The following is a 19190-nucleotide window of genomic DNA, read 5'->3' as shown; positions in this document are numbered from 1 at the left end:
AATAAGGTCCAGACATTTGTTCTGCTCGGTTGCCTCTTTGGGCTGACTCTGTCCCTTGACCTAAGGCCACTGCTTCTTTCAGGGAAGCCTGCGTGACTCTCTTCTTCTGGAAACCTCTCTCCCCTCACCTCTGTAGGCCTAGGGGTGGTAACAGCTCTGCTGCCTGTTGCCCCGAGTTCCCGCATTTTCCCACCCACTGCCATTGGTCGCTGCCAATGTGTAATTAGTCCCTCTGTAAAAGAACCCTCTTCAAATCACCCTCATTTGAATATGCCATCTGTTTCCTGTTGGGACCCTGACTGGCCCTATCTTCCTCTCCTCTCCATCCCCACCCCACCTCTTGGCTCTGTGTTGCTCTGATTTTTCTCTTGCAGCCCAACATATACTTGCTGGGAAGAAAGGCTAAGGATGGATGTGGAGCTGGATTATTGACTCTGTCCTTAAACCCTCCACGTTACAATCTACTTGTTCTGAGCCTGCGGGACTTCTTACTCTGTGAAACATTCTGGGATCATTTAAGGCCACGGGATATCTATAGCAACTGAATCTCAATCATCATAATCATCATAATCACCATCATGGCTGCCAATTGCTGATTGCCAACTCTGAACCAGGCACCGTGCCTGGTGTTTTGCCTCTGTACATCAGATGGAAGTTTCCATCTCACTCTTCAGGGTTGCTTCCCCACCGTATTTGGGAAAGGGATGGATTGAATCCCAGCGGCCTCTCAAGCTGTCCACCGGCGTCGCTCCACTTCTCTGCGTCGTGTGTTACTCCAGACTCCACCAGGGGCCGCTGCAAACGTCAGTTGGGGTGGAGGTCCGCCGCTCGGGAGGACCTTCCCCTTGGTAAGTCGCTGTTCCCTCTGCAAGGATCTTTGGGAGCTTTAGGAAGTAATTGGAAGGCCCGGCTCTCACTTTCCTCCCTTGCAGAGCCACACCCTTATGCGGCTCTGTCAGTCTGTGCTCAAGGTTTGAGGAGCATCAGAGGGGAAAAACCACATGTGAAGGAAAGACTGTGAAACCTCGGAAACCCGCGAGGAGTTTAAGCTTTCACGAGGGGACTCTTGGAGGCAGACCCCGGTTCCTGAGCTTGCTCCCTTGCCCTCAAGTCGGCTCCTTTCTGTGGAATACCCTCCTTCTACCTCTGCCTCTCGCCTTTTGGAAATGTTTATCCACTGGAGCTGTTCTCGAACCAGGATACGTTCCTTTTCCCCCAGTGGGACCTTTTCCCCCCGTGTGAATCAGTCAACCAGTGGTGTTCTGTTCACTGTTCCTCCAGATCTGCCTCCCAGGTGCGGGGGACATACATGCGTTTACTCTTCAGATTACCCAGCAGTAGCTGTGGCTCTTGTCTCTCTCTCTCTCTCTCTCTCTCTGTCTCTCTCTTTCCCCCCACCCCCCACTCTTTCCCCCGGGCCTGTGGCAACAGGGTCTTCAGTGGACTCCCCTTTAGCTATATGAAAACCCAGCCCAGGGACTGAAATGACCACTTGTGAGAGCCATTTCATTTCGTAGCCAAGGTCCCTCCTCTGCCCTGATCGCTGTCTGAGATGGGGGTTGGTTTCATTGCCCCAGTTTCACGTGCTTTGGCTCTAGACCCTCACAACCTTCTGGGGTGGCTAAGGTTCTTTTCTCACATTCTGCCCCAGTGAATGACCCCTCAGTCTTGGCACCTGGGAATTGGCCTTCTTCCCTTTTTCTCTCTCATCCCTATATCATATCCATCACCAAGTCCTGGAGATGTTATCTCCTTGACTTTTTCTGGAACCTGTCTACCTCTCCCCATCCCCCCCTTCTCCACCCCACTCCCCACTGCCTCCATGTTGGCTGCCAGCCCCTCTCATTATCCTCCCATCCTTTATCTGACCTTGCTATTTAATTTTCACTACTTGTATATGGTCACGCCTCCCCCAACTAAACTGTAAGCTCCACGAGGGCAGGGAGTCTGTCCATCGAGTCTGTACCCCTGATGCCTTGCACAGTGCCTGGGAGGTAGTAGGCACTCTATACTTTTTGCCAAATGAATGAATAAATTGTTAAGTCCAATTCACTTATCTTGGAAACTGGAGAGATAAGGTCCCTAGCACTGTCTTACACACAACAAGCTGTCAAGGAATACCTATTGGATAACTGAATATTTCTTTTGCTCAAGGCTACAGAGCTAATTAGTGGCAGTATTTAAATCAAGTCTCCTCACCCCAGTTGATTCTTAGCCTTGGTTGAATATTAGAACCATCTGGGGAGTTAAAAAAATTCTGATGCCCAGGCTGCACCCTAGACCAGTTAAACCAGACCTTCTTGGTGGGGTTGGTGATAGGAAGCCAGGTATCGAGCCTTTTTAACGCTTTCCAGGTGATTCCAACGTGCAGACAAGGTTGAGAACCACATTGAATCTTGAAGTAGGCCCAAGGTAACCCCCTATTGCTCATACTGCATCTAATAGAAAATTATTGAGAAAAGTAAGAAAACCTTACTGAATTCAGATGTGCAGAAATAGTGGCAGCTGTGGGAGGAGAGGAGCACGTCCTCGTGTTGGGTTGGGACCACACCGTGGTAAGAACCAGCGTGTGTTCATTTTCAGAAGTATACCCTGAAGGCAGAGAAATAGTTTTGTAAGGTGGGTGGAGGCACTGGGAGAAAGTAAGTAACGGGAATGTATTTGGGACTGGTTACCGGGAAGCCGTTGCCTAATGAGTCTCTTAGACCACAGAAGAATAACTCCAGAGGTTTAGGGAGGATTCTTTGCTTTGCGTCATTTGAAATGGACAAACCTCCAGTTGTGTGTACCAAGGAAACCATTTTAGACAGCGATGGAGAAAAGGCCAGAGGAGTCATTTTCTCCCAGAAATGCATCGTGCTGGAGACTGCAGTACTGGGTGGTTCATTTCATTCCCAAATCGCCAAGCCCCTTGGTTGAGGCTTGGTTTCGGAACTGCCATGTGTAAAGATAGGAATTATGACTTGAAAGAGAAGCAAGATAAGAAAGGACGAGTAGCTTGCCCAGGGAATGTCATTGAAATCCCTGAGAGAGAGTGCTGTGCTAAAAGAGATTCTGAGTCCCAGGCTCCACCATTTGGATGCTACCCTAACCATGGGGGGCGAACTTCATACCATTTGAACTCTTTACAGTGACAACTTCTTAAATCCATTATAGGATGTCTTAAAATGTGAGGAAAGAGGAAAGGAAACCGCCCTTCAGTAGCACAGAATTGGATTTGCTTTTGTCTATTTGCAGCATATATAATAAATAGATGTCAACATTAATATACAAAGAACTCATATAAAGTACTTAAGTTAGGTATTGTAACTCAATATCGTATTTAATCAATATACTATCTTTAAAATAGATCAGTACCTCTATTTACAAAGAATTGCCCAGGGGGGGATTTTGCAGAGCTCTGGCGGTGCACGGGCAGACCTGTCAGTTACTTCTAGGTTTTAGCCACTCAGTTGACATACGTGGGAGAAAGAGACTAAGGAGGAAGAAAGGTCATACAGGTTTAATAAGGCTTAATAAGATGGGCTTATTAATAAGCTTTAATAAGATGGAATCCTGTGTTTCTGGTGGGAAAAACCACACCAGTTGTTGTAAAGCTGATGAGTTAGTTGGTCCAAATGGAAACTTGATTTGGGGATCTTTTCTTATCTTCCAGATCACAGTTTTCTCTGGTTATCTTCACTGTACGCATTGCTCTGTGCTTGTGGTCTAGACACTGTCTACAATGTGCATTTCATGTATTTTAACATGGAAGGTAATCAAGCAGCATGCAAGAGCTTGGCTTCGATTAATATTGAGCATCAGTGGTTGGAAACTTGTAATCTTAGAATTGAAAGGGTCATTTAGTTCATTTCCTTCCCTCTAGGTATTTGAATGTTTAAACACCAAGATGTTGAGTTTGGAGACATTCTAAAATATCTCTAGGGCTGGAGAATCCATAAACTCAGTTCAGGGTTTCTCCAGTCAAGAGACTTGTATTGTTTGGTTCATTTCACATCCCAGTGTACTTTTTTCCTTGAGTAAGTCTAGTATTCTTGTTTCAAAAAATACGGTACGACAAGACACGTTCTAGGGCAGAGGAAGGCTCCATGAGTTGTAGGAGACCAACGAGGGAGTTAGCTTAGAGGTGGGCAATAAAAGAATGGGGCAGCGTGGGAAAATGTCCTGTTTTTAATTACCTAAGTACTGTTACCTTACTACCTACTAATATAATGGCAGATAAATAAAGGTCCCCAGGCATGCTACAGCTGCCAATTCAACTTATGACAGGACAATCATAGTTATTCAGACCATATGCAACTCCAGAGAGCAACTATTTCAGCATTTCCATTTTATGGACACTTGAACCCCTTTGAAAGTGACCTGCCATCTTTTCAGTCCCTTAAAATGTTAAAAAAATCATTTTATCTTTTTTATATAGTGGATGATAAAATATCTGATTTTAAGCAAATACTGTTTAATTTTGGATTAACAGATAATTAATAGTTATACTAGGAAATTCATTTTAAAGCAATTTTAACACTATTCAAAATCTATAAAGATAAATTTTGATATTTTTCTATTTAACAAGTGACACAATTTTATTTACCCTAAGTTGCTTATATAAGAATGTCAACAAATTCATTTAAAATGGATATATTGTTTCATATGTGGTTTTAGACTGAATGTATATTAAAGTTTAGTGAAAATTTAATGTTCAGGCATCAAAATAGACAAAAACTATTTTCATGACATGATTTTAATAATTCTTTCATTTTGTGCTTTTTATATGTGACATATTTGTTGGGTTTTTGTTTTGTTTTTTTACTTTTGGCTGCACCACACAGCATGTGGGACCTCAGTTTCCCTACCAGGGATCGAACCTGCACCCCTGCATTAGAAGCACGGAGTCTTAACCAGTGAGCTGCCAGGGCAGTCCCAGGGGGGTTTTAAAAATAATATTGGAGGTGAGGTCTTTGGGAAGCGATTAGGTTTACATGAAGTCATGAGGGTGGAGCCCCCATGAGGGGATTAGTGCCCTTATAGGAAGAGAAAGAGACCAAAGCCCTCTCTCTCCACCATGTGAGGACACAGCGAGAAGGCAGCCTACAAGCTAGGAGAAGGGTCCTCACCAGAACTCAACCATGCAGGCACCCTTTCAGACTCCCAGCCTCCAGAACTGTGAGAAATAAATTACTGTTGTTTAAGTCTCCCCACCTATAGGATTTTGTTATGGCAGCCTGAGCAGACTAAGACATAATATGAAAGTTTTGGTGCTATTATTTATGAGTATAACAAATCATAGTGTGCATACTATTTATTCCCAATAAATACAAATGCAAGATGGATATAATCATCATGATACTTTATTATTTTTTGAGGTACCAGCAACATCCTGATGTGTGCATAAGATTTGGATCAGTTGAATACTGGTCTAGAGGAAATTTTCATAACTTTTCTTGTTTTTATACTTCTCATGAAATTCTCTTTCAACATTAAGAAGCTTTATGCGTCTTTTCTTATCTGGTGGTCAACTGAAGGTGAAACTTAAATGGTTTGCTATTGTTAGAACAATTAGGATGTTGTACTGGTCAGAACCAACGTGGTGGCTAGCTGTATTTAGCTGAATAATAATAAACTGAGTTATAAGTCAGCCCCTCTAATATCTGTGAACCTTAATTCAAACAAGAAAGTTTTCAGACAGTTTGTTCAAATGGGGGAAATGAAAACATTATACTCTTTATTAATTAAAGAAGACTGGAGGCAGACCCTGTCTTAGGTAGGCTTCTCAACAGCAGAGCCTGAGGTGGGGAGTGTTTGGTGCAGATGATGTAGTGAGGGAGCAGAGTTGAGGTGTGAGGGAAGCAGCGTCGGCAGGGTAAGCAAAGATGTGGGTTCAGGACAAGGCAGCCTCAGCCTGAGCCTACAAAGAGCTCTGGGGTGTGGATACTGGCACAGAGTGTGTTCCACACCGTACCCATGAGTCACTGGCCATGGGCTGCCCTTCTGGAGGGATGTAACTTCCCCGGTAGCTCTGGTGAGATACAGGAAATCCTCCGGAGCGCGTTGCAGCCAACATCCACGGCAGTGTGGGGCTGGGTGCTCCAGCCAGGTGAGGGAATTCTGGAAGGAACTCAGCATCATCCGCTCCAGACATCACTTCTTTTTATTATTTTAAGTATATGAACCCAGTAGAGTCATCTTCTTTCCTTCCAGTTTTATTGAGGTATAATTGACGTATAGCACTGTATATGTTTAAGGTGTACAGCGTCATAATTTGACTGACATCCATCATGAAATGATTATCACAATAAGTTTAGTGAACATCCATCATCTCATATAGACACAAAATTAAAGAAATAGAAAAAAAGGTTTTTTCTTGTGATGAGAACTCTTAGGATGTACTCTTAACTTTCCTATATAACATACAGCAGTGTTAATTATATCTGTCAGGTTGTACATTACATCCCTAGTACTTTATCTTAGAACTGGACTAGAACCATCTTTTTTTGTCTGTTTCTTTGTTTCTTTGTTTTTTGTGGTACGCGGGCCTCTCACTGCTGCGGCCTGTCCCGTTGCGGAGCACGGGCTCCGGACGCGCAGGCTCAGCGGCCATGGCTCACGAGCCCAGCCGCTCCGCGGCATGTGGGATCTTCCCGGACCGGGGCACGAACCCGTGTCCTCTGCATCGGCAGGTGGACTCTCAACCACTGCGCCACCAGGGAAGCCCTAGAACCATCTTTTGAATACACAAACTTTTGTTATTGGACAATGATTATTTAATGCTGTTTAACTGGAAGGGAAACACCTTGAGGGCAGGTCTTTGTTTTGTTTCATTCAAAGATGATTCCTTGTTTCCTAGAAGAGTCACAGACACGTAGTAGGTACAGTATTTGTTTCTTGAATGACACCTGTGGAATGAATGAATGAGGAAGATCCTGAGCCCTGGTATTCTGAATGTTAGAGCAATGCTTTGTAAGGAAGTGGTAATCCAGTCGGTCAGAACTGCATCTGACCATGTGTAGTAGCTGACCCGAATACAGGGTTATTTTTTTCACAATACAAGAACTCTGGAGTGGGGGAGGCTGGGTCTGGGGCAGCACTCTGCTCCATCGTTTACGTTCCAAGAGCCTTATCCCTTTGCTTTCATCCTCATGTATGTCACAGTCGCAGGATAGCCCTTCTCTGTCACCCTCGAGTCCATTCTCCAGGGCCAAAGAAGAAGAAGGAAGCCTGTCCAGGACTGCATCATCTGGCCAATCCTGAATGCAAGGGTGTCTAGGATGGGTAGGAGGTTGGCTGGGGCCATTGCCACCCGGAACAAAATTGAGATTCTGTTAGAAAAGGAGAAGGGGTGAGTGGGGAGGCTGATGACAGTGTCTGTCACCGTAGCAAAACTGAGCAAGGCTATGAGTGGTTAAAAATGAACACCTTCTCGAGAGCAAATAAAGGCAAAATTCAAATAAAAATGGAAAATAACTTAAAAACCTCAAATCCCTTTTTTCTCTTTTGCTCCTTCCCCATCTTTTTATGTTGACTTTCCTAGTAACCAGGGCTGAAGTTCTTCCCAAAGTCCATAGGAAATACTTGAAACATGTTTCAAAACAAATCAAGATGAGCCTATAATCCAGGCACTCTCGCTTACCCCCTTTTTTTTCCCCAACAGAATTCTTGGACAACTGTTTTATTTTTGTCTTGGTGGCCTGACATTCCATCTGTACACTAGGGAGTATGGATGACGATCACCTTTAAAATTCTTCTTTTACTTTTAAGGAGGAACTTCGGACTGCTGCAATGTTTCTGCTGCTGTTGCCGTTACTGTAGGCGACTCCTAGGAGCTGCCGTTTCTGATGGTGGGTCTTGTGTTTCTCCACGGAGAAGCTTTCATTATTTCCAGATTCCTAGTGAACCCACTATGAGACCATTGAGACAGGATGAGAAATAAAAATGTCTACTTTGTTCACTGGGCTGTTATTCCTGGATCTTTACAATTGAGGTGGAGAAAGAAAACACCTCCGGAAAAATAATTTAAGAGGCACGGCTGGTCGGTTGTCTCCTGTTTGATCCCAGGAGCCCTGCAGTTCACGCGCAAATATGAAAAGGGCCACGGAAGTAAATTTCAGTGACATTTTTTATTTCAGAATCTCCCGCCGACAGAATCACCTTTCCCACCAAGGGTCGTTTTGGTGCACGATTTAAAGGCTGGCCTGTCCAGTGAAGTACCTTTGTGCCAAGAATTGTGGATTTTTCTTTACAGGGTTCTTTCTCTGAGTGGTCGTGCTGGGTTTGAATTAGTGCAGTGACCTTTTTCAGCCTTTGTGTTCCCCATTCATAAAAAAATTGGCTGTACTTTTTGGTTATATTGATGTGGAGTCACCAAGTCAAGTATCCTGACCCCAAAATACCTACCTCACACCAGCAGCAGCATTTTGCCAGGCCAGACACCATTTCTGCAAGTAGATTTATAAGCCGGTTTTATCTGAAGGGTGTTAACAGTTCCTTCCAAAGAGCCGGGTTCTCGCCCATCATTGCTAACTGGCTAGATATTGGGGTTTTTTCTTTGTTTGTTATAGCCCGTCGAACGCAATATCATATATTATTATCTCGATGAGCTTCCTATGGGGGTGTTAACTTGTTCTACACCCACATAAAATACTTTCTTCTCTGGTTTTCTTGTTAGATTTACCAACATGTCACTGCTGTACCATTACCATTTAACAGCCTGGAAGGCAGAAGGAACACACTATTATACAAGTCTTGGCAAAGGCAACCCCGATGTAGGGAAATCATTAAGCTTCAGGAAGTTTTAACTTGCTTGCACCCAGTCTCTTATCATTTATACGAGGTTCGTATTCTTCCCTGACCCCCTGATCTCGTAAAGGAAATAGAGGGGAAAATGGGGAGGGGGAGGCGAGGAAGAGACACAAATCAGGCTGAGCCATAGCCGTTTCCAGGGCCTGCACTTAACATCAGTGATTAATCAAACTAATGGGGAGTTCTAATTTGGTGCTCTGCTACCCCTAAGCCCTGTAATTGCGGTGTCTCTGAACCCAAAGGAAACACGTTGCGCTCTGCGTGCCCAGGCACATAGCTTTTAAATCTTCATAACTCTGTAATTACTCCAGCGCTTTCCTTCAAATCTGGCTTCATTTCACTTCCTTAATGAGCACGACGATCTTGATAAAGTTTGAAGTTTGCTGCCTCTGCCGTTCCCAAGGACTCAGTCCCAGACTGATAATGTGAGTTGTAGATTTCACTCCCTCAGGGTCCTCTCAGAAAGAGCTGATTTATTTCAGGACCACCACAGTCCAAAGCACTTCCTGTGGGTCAAGGCCAGCACTGGGTGTTTTCATCACAGAAGGGTGCTTGGAGAGCAAATTCTGAACAGTTTAAAAAAAAAAAAAAAAAGAAGGAGGTGCAGGGAGTGGGGAGGCGGGAAGCTTATGAACCCTTGGGGAATGGCTGTTTCACTTTATTAGCGCCATGTGCTCCAGAGACTGTGGTTCATTTTACTCAATCGAAGACTTTGCTTTATAGTAAATATATTAAAAATCCACTTCCTCTTTCTAAACGGAGCCCTGCCAAAGAGTGAACATTTCATGTCAGCTTAAAAAAAAAAAAGCAACATAATTTCCACATTCTTTCTGCTACCAACTGGTTTGCAGGATTTGGAAAAGATTTGTTGGAAATGCCCTTTAATGATACTAGTCAAAAGCTCATCTTCTCTTGCAGCTGGTTGGAGGGTCTCAGTTTTGGCCACCCTGTTTTGCTTTTAACCATGTGGTGATGCTTGGTCTCAGCTTCAGTCTTTCCTTTCTAAGCTGTAAGAAGCAGCCCTGAAACCCATGTTGCTTTTAGAATCCCTGCTCCAGTCTGTATTCCCCCCAGACAGTGTTAATCGCTCTGGGATTCTGGGCAGCACTTAATTCCTATCTCTATTACAGCTTTTGCCGGCATTGCGCTGCCATTGTTTGTTTACATGTCTATCTACCCTACTAGACTCCACCCTTTGAAAGCGATGTTTGTGTCTTCTTTCCTTTTATATCCCTGGCAGCAAACAGAGGCCTGAGCACCCAATAAATGTTTGCACTCAGTAAATAGAGCTTCCGGTAAATGTTTGTTGCATAACCAGAGGAACGAATAAGTGAATGAAACTCCCTTGTTGTTTGCTCCATCTGCTTTAACTCTGTCCGTTATTTTGATGTATTCGCAGTTCTGACTAGATCCAGATTTGGCATGTTTAAAATTATATTCAGTTGTAAAATGTGAGGCTAGGATTTTTGAAGATAAGAAAGAAATCAAAATCTCTCCCATTGGAAACAATGTGAGTAATCAACAGTTCTTTGCAGGGAAGATAAAAAGGCTGGTTGGAACAATCTTTGGATTTGCTGTCTTTGGCATTTTGGGAAAACCATTTAATAGCATCATTGTTTTTCTCCCCATGTTTCCCTGCCAGTAAAATGCAGAGAAAAACCTCTGTCCTGCATACTTAATAGACTAGATGAGGATTTTTTGAGGAAGAAAAGCACCAACTAAAACAAAGGAAACCCTTTTGTAGTGGTATATAGTCTTTTTTCCCCGCCAGGAAACTATACACTTGATAGTTGTCAACAGGCAGGTACCTGAACTTATTTGTACGGTGGCTTCACATTTTGATATTTAGTGAATTTTTTCCCCCGGTGGTTCCTGGGAACACGCGTACACAAGACCAAATTTAAGGTTCTTGAACTAGAAGGACTTGGACTTTTGAGTTTCAAAAACTAAGCCATGAAGGCTTTGGACATAACGTTCACGGTGCGAACCACAGATCTGGGAGAAAGCATGCTCCCCCCCCCCCCCCACAGTATGGCACAGAAGCACAGGCTGCCGGCTTCCTCCTGGGACCCAGCACAGCTAAAGGAGAGAGGGAGCTGGTGAATCTCAGAGCTCAGCAACTAACGGAACACTGGGGAGAACCTCCTTGGGAGCACTGATGTGGAGGAGAGAGGGGCCAGTAACATCTTCTGCAGCCTTTCTGTTGGTTGTGCGTATGTCTTCTTCCCATATGTTTCACGGCTCTCTCATCTTCAGCTTTTAGTTTGCCCTCAAGGTGTTTTTCTGTGCTCTAACTTTATTCGAGGGTACAGTTTGAGTATAGGATAATGATGAGCTCCAAAAAGTGTTCTGCTTGAATGTGAACCGTATGACTCTCCAGTAGTTTCCCAAGAATGGCAGCCTCTCCTTTCTTCTCCAGCCCTTGCTACAGACTCTGAGATCTGTGCTTCTGCCTCTAGCAAGTGTAAGTCACCTCCAATTACAAGATATTTTCACGTTACGTTTTATGGTTTACATTCATTCACTTTCAAATTGTTGCTTTTTCCTTATGGAAACTTGATAGATTTCTCTATCTGCGAAATGGTTTGGGTAACTTGGGTTGGGATGGGAGGCGCATAATTTTGCCCAATAAAATTACTGAAAACGTTTTTTATTTAACAGCTTTTTACTCAGCGGCAGGGCTTTTCGCAGTGAATTAAAGTGATTCAGTGAGGAATAGGTGCAATTGGGTGAAGAAAGGGAGACTGCAGCCACTGTAATTACATGATTATGCTAACAAGCCCGTGTGTCTCCCGGAATTTCTTGGACAAAAGAAATATTTTTCAAGTATAAATAATGGCGGTGCAGTGTCTATGCTGGAATATTTGAAACAGAACAGACATTTTTGGTGAAGGAACTTTCAGGAATCTCTGCTTTGTTGCTTGTGAGGTTCCAGAGGCTGCTTGACAACGGTTCTGTGCTAGCCGGAGCCTAGCCAGGCTGAGGGCGGAGGGGCTGTGTGGCTTCTCAATGCCAGTCCTTTCCTTCAACAAAGACCTTGTCCCCGCTGGCCTGCAGCAGGCAGGAGTGTAACTGTGGGGCGTGGTGACACAGGATACTTCGTTCCTTTTACAATGGCAAAGGGTATATACTGACCGAACATTCGAGTTTATGGGAGAATTGTGCTGGCCTTTGAGCTGCATGAATGACTGCCCGGAATTAGGCAATGGGGTCATTTTTAAATGCTGCCTTTCTTTTTCCCTTTTGGCTATAAGCTCATGGTGATAAATATGTGTACATGGTGTGGGGGGTGGGTATGTGATCTCCAGAGATCAACACACACATAAGTAGATGTAACAGTCTGGCTTCAGATGTCAACCTCGATTTCATCAGAGCTTTTTGTGGGAAAACTCGGAGTCAAATGGGGCAATCCGGGATTTGAGTAAGAGCGACACAGCTCCTGGATGTATGGAAAATTCATCAGCACGAAGAATATTCGTGCACCCCATCACCACGACATGATTTAAATGCTTCGGGTCTATAAAGTAGCAGCCGAACTGAAGCTGTGGGCGTAGGGTGAGGGTGGAGCTTGAAGTGGGCGGGGCACAGTGAGGCCCCCAGGTGGTCTGAAGCGGCCCTTGCAACAAGGCTAGCGCACAGTTTTTTAGGCAGCGTCTCGGATGTTTAACGATCACTTCTCTAAAAGTGCCTTTATTCACACCTTCCAGTGGACCGAGAAACACATCAGCCCACCGTGTTAATGCATATTTTAATTAGTGTTAGTTTTATTTTTGGTGACTTTGAAAGGAAAGCTGTCCTTCAAAGTCATCAAAAATAAAATACTGAAGTGACCTTGGAGAGGTCCCTGCCGACTACCAAAGAGGGTCCAGGGGCAGTGAGAACGGAGGAGATCAAAAACCACAATCAGAGCTTTTTATTTTTCCCACATGGTTTTATTAGCACATGACCAGGAGGCCAGGAGATTACAAAGAGTTTCTCTTTTTACACTACTGAACTGTACTTTGAATCGTTTTGAGATGTCGACTTGAGTTTCTGCTGGCCACTTTGGGGCAGACAGCAAGGTAGCTAGCGTGTTGTAGAACTTAACTACCCCGTGGAATCCTACCCCTCCTGGGCCCAGAGGAGGGCTCCCCCTCCCGTGGAATTTTTCCATCCTCCCCTTCAATCACCTCTGTCTGGTGGAGAGGACCCCTGGACGCTGGGACTAGGGCAGTGCCGGGGGAGGGGCAGTGAGCAGTGGGGCAGACTTGCCACAAGGGCCTCTAACTGGAGGCCTTCAAATACCCCTCATTGTTCTTTCTGCCTCAGTGTGTTTAGGGAGGAGCACGTGGCTTGGCTACCTAGCAGAACTCATGTTCGGAATTGTGAACATATTAAAAAAGTCAAGCTAGATTTGAAAACAGCCAGCTCTAAGCTCTCTAGATTTGTGAGATGAAAAAACAACTCCCAAAAGACCCTTTTCCAAAATATTCTTTTTTTTCCCACATTTTATTTGGAAACAAACCCAAATTTACAGTTGCAAGAAATGTACGATGAATCCCAATCTGCCCTTTACCTAGACTCGGTATTTACCTATTTTGTCATATTTTCTTTTGTCTCCAGATACATTATTATCATCACTCTTCTTGTTGCTACTGAAACACTTATGTGTACCTTGCAGACATCATGACCTTTTACCCCCAAATCCCCAGCCTGGATCTTTTATGAACAAGCACACTCCCTCGCCAAAAATGTTATATTTTGAGGCAGAATAGGAGAGGGGGGTCTATTGAAGCCTTTATGACTGAAGTATGGGCCAGTCCAGAGTGCCGAGTGGCGGGCCCCACCACTGGTCTGGAGGGCTTTATTGTTGCCATAAAACATATTTTTTCCATGTTCTCTTTAGACACATGAAATGAAGTCTGCATTCCCCAGATCTGGCTTGTGGCTTTAAAATAAAAAATATTTTTACAGTATTCTTTTTGGAGGGATGAAAGCATGCATTTTATTAACATTTCTCAAACTCTTTTCTGGGTTTTAGGCTGACAGCATCCAGCCTTCGACTGCTGCAATCGAAATAGTGTACATGCCTTTTTAGAACTTATACCTTTCAGTTAACCAAATGGGAAAATCTTCCTTTCTTCTGTGAACCATCAGCTCTCTGATGGAGAACTTTCACATTCCCGTGTCTGATCAGCAGAGTAGGGTGACAGGGAGGTAATATGGCTTATCCTACCGAACGCGTCAATGAGTTTTGCAAGCAGTTTTCTGGGGGTTTTGCTCACGGGTGGTTTGGGTCTCATTCATGATGTTCTATAGAGACCTGGCCCAGCGTAGCGGCCGGCCGAGGGATGCCCGGGAAGGGGTATAAATAGCGTCCTGCCCTCTCTGGCCACCCCAAGCTGTGCCCACGCCCCGTCACCCTCCCCAGCTGTGTCACAGCGCTCACAGAGCCCAGGGCACTCTAAGGGGCAGCCCAGTTTTCCCAGCTAAGAACTCAAAGGACTTGCTCAGAGCTGGAATTCGGCGAAGCAACTTGCTCCAACACGTCAAATCTGCCGCATCTCCAGCACCCCACCCTCCTGCCTCTGCGCTCGCCACCCACACCGGCAACCCCAACTTGAGGACTCCCCGCCCTCACCGCGCTGACAGTCTCAATCCTCACCCCTCGGATGCGAGGAAGTGTCTTTGCATCAGAACAAGCCTGGAGAGGCGAGGCCACCAGTGACTCCCAGCGGCCGCACAGGGCGCTGCGCCCCGCTCGCCCGGGCCTCTCCCCCCACCCCTCCCCTCCCCTCCCCTGCCCTGCGTCCGCCCCGCCGCCCCCGCGCCGCCTCCTGCGCCTGGGCTGGAGGCGGATTCCTCTCTCCGGGTTTTCAAAGCGCCTTTCCGAAACCTCCTCCCAGCCCAGAGAGGGAGACAGATCCCGGGCGCAATTGCTCCCCGGAGCGGCCGAGGGGCGCGCGGGGAGAGGCCTGAGCCGGGGTACTTTCAAACTGAGGCGCGCGCACACCCACCCACCCAGACACACACGCGCGCGCGCACACACACACACGCGCACACACACACACACACACACACACACACACACACACACACACACACACGCCCATTTATATAGGCGGTGGCGGCGGCAGCGGCCGGGGCGGCGGCGGCGAGCGCAGGAATGATGGAGCTGAGCCAGCCGACCCGGGTTGGAAGCAAGTGAGGAGAGCCAAGGCGCGCCCCGGGATTTCTGTGCCCCGCGCTTGTCATCCTCCTCAGGGAACGGTGCACGCGGAGGAGGAGCGGCTGGACTGATTTGCTAAGGGGAGGGCGGGGACGAGGAGGAGGCCAGGTGAGCGAGGAGCCCCCTGCGTATCCGGACTCCCCGAACGCGCCTTTGCCCGACTCCTAACCCCTCTCCACCCAGGTGGGCGCGCCCGTTTCCCCGCTCGCCCGGGGCGCTTTGAGGAGACCAGAAAGTCGCGGCCCGGCTGCGCGGGATGCCTTTCGCCAAGCGGATCGTGGAGCCGCAGTGGCTGTGCCGGCAGCGACGCCCGGCGCCTGACCCGGCGGAGGACGCGAACAGAGGCAGCGCTGAACCGCCGCCGCCGCCCCTGCAGCTGCCCGGCCGACGGGACGAGGCCGTGGCGCCGGGGCCGGAGGATCCTCCCCGCGCGCCCCGCGCGCTGCCCGCGCCAACCGACCAGGCGCTGCCGCCGCACGGAGAGGCGCCCGCGGCGGGCGAGGAGAGCGCGGCAGGGGTCTTGGAGGCGGCGTCAGCGGCCGGCGAGGCGTCCTCGGCGGCGGCCGCGGCCGTGTTGCTCATGCTGGACCTGTGCGCGGTCAGCAACGCGGCGCTGGCCCGCGTCCTCCGGCAGCTCTCGGACGTGGCCCGGCACGCGTGCAGCCTCTTCCAGGAGCTCGAGAGCGACATCCAGCTCACTCACCGTCGCGTCTGGGCGCTGCAGGGCAAGCTCGGTGGCGTGCAGCGCGTGCTCGGCACGCTGGACCCCAAGCAGGAGGCAGTGCGTGAGTACCCGCGCCGTCCTCCCGCCCGCCCGGCGCTCCGCGTCGGCGCCGCACCCTCGCGCCCTCCGCGGTCGCCGCAATCCCGGCGCCGCGCCTGCTGCAGCTCTGCACCTTACGCTTGCCTCCCCTGAGACCCACCCCAGGCCTCCCGGAGTTCGGGGCAGGGACGCAGACGCGGAGGGGAGAAAGTTAAAGGGGCAGTCTCGGGACTCGAAGGCAGCCGTGGGCTGAGAGGGAGCATTTATGGGGACACAGGAGACAGGGGGGGCCTGTCATTCACCTCTGGGGCTCGATTTCTCGGTCCCTCCCCGGCGGGGCGGGAGGTTGGTGCAACTTCTGTGGTTTCCAGTAGCCCATCCCGGAGCCCTGTAGTCCCCCCACCCCCACCCCAGTGCGTGCTTGGGCCGCTCGAGGAGCAGTGAGTGTCCTCTTAGGGCTTCTGCAACGCCGTGGCGTTTTTGTCCCTCTTACTGTGACCTCACGTGCTGCACCAAGCCCCGAACTTGTGCCTTGCGTTTGTGTGCGACGTAGCGCGGCGCCATTCGCCTCCCGGAGTGAACTCCGAAGAGCTCTGCTCCAGCCTTCTGGCCTGGGAGGGGCGTGGATGGAGGAGTGTCCCCGGCCCTGGGGAGATCGATGAGACCCTTGGGCATCTCTTCTGTCCTGAACAGAACAGGGTTCCTACTAAATGGCTGTCTGTGCCATCTTCTCGGAGGGGTTCCGCCCCCCTCCCTTTCCCCCAACGTGGAATGTCGTCCAAATTCACCCGTGTGTACAAGACCCCTGGACACCTTTGCTGCCCGTTAACTTCACTCTTGCGACATCCCAGGGCTCCCAATAAATGTCATCCTGGCGCTCAGGAGAGTCCCCTGGCACACGGTTGGCTAAATCGGGAGGCGTTGGAGTCATTTAGGAACAACCGGACGCTGGGCGGGGGCCGTAAGCCAGCACGCCGGTCCTTTGGCGCCTAGTCCAGCGGCTGCGACGCTCGCAGCGAAGGTGATGTCAGCGGCTCTGACTTACATAAGAAGCTTCCCCGGTTGCTGCAGCAGCTGCGCCGGTGGCGGTGGCCGCGGAGCGCGCGGGGCGGGGCGCCCTCACGGCATCCTTCCCCGGGGACTTCCGGGCACCTCAGTCCCGCAACCCGCACAGCCTCCTAACCGACCCCCCCCGCCGCCCCGTTCGCGCACTACCCACCCCCAAAAAAAACCCCCTCTGAACCCCGCCCCGGGAATTCACTGCTTTTCTGCAATAACAATAATAATAAGCGTAATGAATAAATGATGTGCGCGATCGGTTTTCGCAGCTATAAAAGACCCGGAGTTGGGTTAATGACTGGTTGTTTAAAAGGGCAATTCCGGGGATGAGTTCTGGAAAGAATTAGGACTGCCGTAGGCCAAGTCGTATTTTACTTTTGGGACTTGAAATGAGCGCTTTAATCCTGCCTCCTTTTTACCTCAAACCACACAGCAGGGACCGGCCCTTCACTTTCAACAGCGCTGATATCTGGGGAGTGTGGTCAGGGTGAGTGGTGATTTCACTTCAAAAGAAGTGGAGGGAAGTTTTGCAGACTGTTGAGTGGTGCATACATTTCCCGTATGTGTGTGTGTGCGCGTGTGCGTGTGCGTGTGCGTGACCCACTGCACCTTAAATTAGATTTCTCACAAGTGAAACTCAGCGATGGAGCAGAATGAGTTCTCTTCTCCCCTTTTTCTTTAGAGGCAGGAGGGGGTAGTTATGCACCCAGAATTTAATATAATCCTTTTCACTGTTTGGAGTACAAACTAATGGTGAATGGAGAAGAGAGGGGATTTTTGGTGTGTTCATATGACTGATGAACATATACTCTATTTGTGCATATTTATACATGAATAAATAAATGAAGATGGGGCTCATATAATACGAGGAATAGACTTCAAATCTATTATTTTTACGTTTTCCAAAAACGGTGTCTCCATACTTTGTGCACAGACCTCTCCTCTTGTCCAGATAAATTTAGGATGGCATTGTTCCTGTTTGATGTCGTAAAAGGCATTACCTTCGGGAGGAAAAGCACAGTATTATGTGTCTTAATTTGGGCTTCCCAGTGTGCAGAGACGGAGGCAAGGATTTCTGTGCAAGGAGTTTATTGGAGAGGGGATCCCAGGAAGCACAGGGAGGGAGTGGGGAAGTGGGCAGCTGGGGTTCAATCCAGCACACACCTCAGAAGTGTCCCACTGAGGAGTGAGGAAGCCGCAGTATTTCTCCACCAACTTCCATCGCTCACTGATGGAGAGCACCTGGGGTATGAACTCCCTGGCTCCTGGGCCTGCCCCCGGTGTGGGCTCAGCAGGCTCCCGCGCCAGGTAGAGAGATGCCAAAAGCCTGTGGTGTGTACCGGAATGTCTGCAGGGGTTGCCTGGGGAGGGGAGAGGGGCTGTGTGTGGGTGGAGTACCAGTGGCATCTGCTACTTCCTGCATCTCTCTTTAGCATTGCTCAAGGTCTCAGGGAGCTTCAAAGGGAGAGGGAGCCTGGAAGTGACCGAAGTTCTCTTTTTTCTCCCTTTGAATGTGTCTGGGTGCCTCCATGCCCCCTGTATAGCCTTCCCACCCGAGTCACCATTCTCCATGCTGCTTCATCCTTGGACAGCTGCTTCCTGTTGCCCTGAGACAGGCTGGAGTGGTTTTTGCAGGGGTGACATGACCTGACACACACTTCAGCAAAGTCGCTCCGGGGGCAAGTCTGGAGCTGGTAGACCAGTTAGACAGTGTGAGTGGTGACCGTGGCTGGGACTAGGGTGACAGTGAACAGTGCTTGGATTCTGAATTCACTTTGGAAATAGAATTGACGGGACTTACCAGTTGGTTTGGGTACAGGGTATAAGAGCAAATAATAATACTAATTGTGGATGACACCCAGCGTTGTTGTTGTTTTGGGCTTAAACAGCTCATAGAAGGTCCATTTCCAGAAATGGGTAAGGTTCGTGGAAGAGTGGATCTTTTATCTTTGGGGGCGGGGATGGAATCAATGCTTTTCTGTTTGTGCCATGTTAACTTGAGCTGCTTGTGTCTTAGACAATTAGACGTGTGAGTTCAGAACTCAAGAGAGAGGTCCAGGCTGGAGATGTAGATGTGAGATGTAAGGGTACAGATGATACGCGAAGCCCTGGAGCTCGGGACCGTGTAGAGAGTAAAGAAAAGGGGACCAAGACTTAGCCTAGGGCAGTCCAACTTGGGAATTTTAGTAGAGGAGAAGAAAGACTGAGGAAGAGCAGTGAGCAAGCTAGAAGGGAAATCAGGAGGGCATGGTATGATGGAAGCCAGGAGAAGGTGTCTCAGGAATGGAGGAGGAATCGTTTCGGTCAAATGCTTCTGAGAGGAAGATGAGCGCTGAGGCAAGGCCATTGAGCTGGGTACGTTTTTAG

At 48.3% G+C, this 19190-nt stretch overlaps 1 protein-coding gene across 2 annotated transcripts in view; it reads left to right on the top strand.

The window, feature by feature from the left end:
* The first annotated feature begins 14692 nt into the window (after nucleotides 1–14692).
* The window catches only part of NHS (NHS actin remodeling regulator), a 348976-nt gene continuing 344478 nt past the window's right edge, over nucleotides 14693–19190 (top strand). For both annotated transcript variants that reach the window (XM_060138319.1, XM_060138318.1), the window contains exon 1: nucleotides 14693–15786. In XM_060138319.1, the coding sequence (XP_059994302.1) occupies nucleotides 15258–15786 (529 nt within the window). In that variant the 5' untranslated portion in view covers nucleotides 14693–15257. The remainder of the gene's footprint in view (nucleotides 15787–19190) is intronic.

This window comes from Lagenorhynchus albirostris, chromosome X, assembly GCF_949774975.1.
Source record: "Lagenorhynchus albirostris chromosome X, mLagAlb1.1, whole genome shotgun sequence".
NCBI lineage: Eukaryota > Metazoa > Chordata > Mammalia > Artiodactyla > Delphinidae > Lagenorhynchus > Lagenorhynchus albirostris.
Note: the sequence above shows the minus strand (reverse complement) of the source record. Positions and strands in the feature narration are given on the sequence as shown.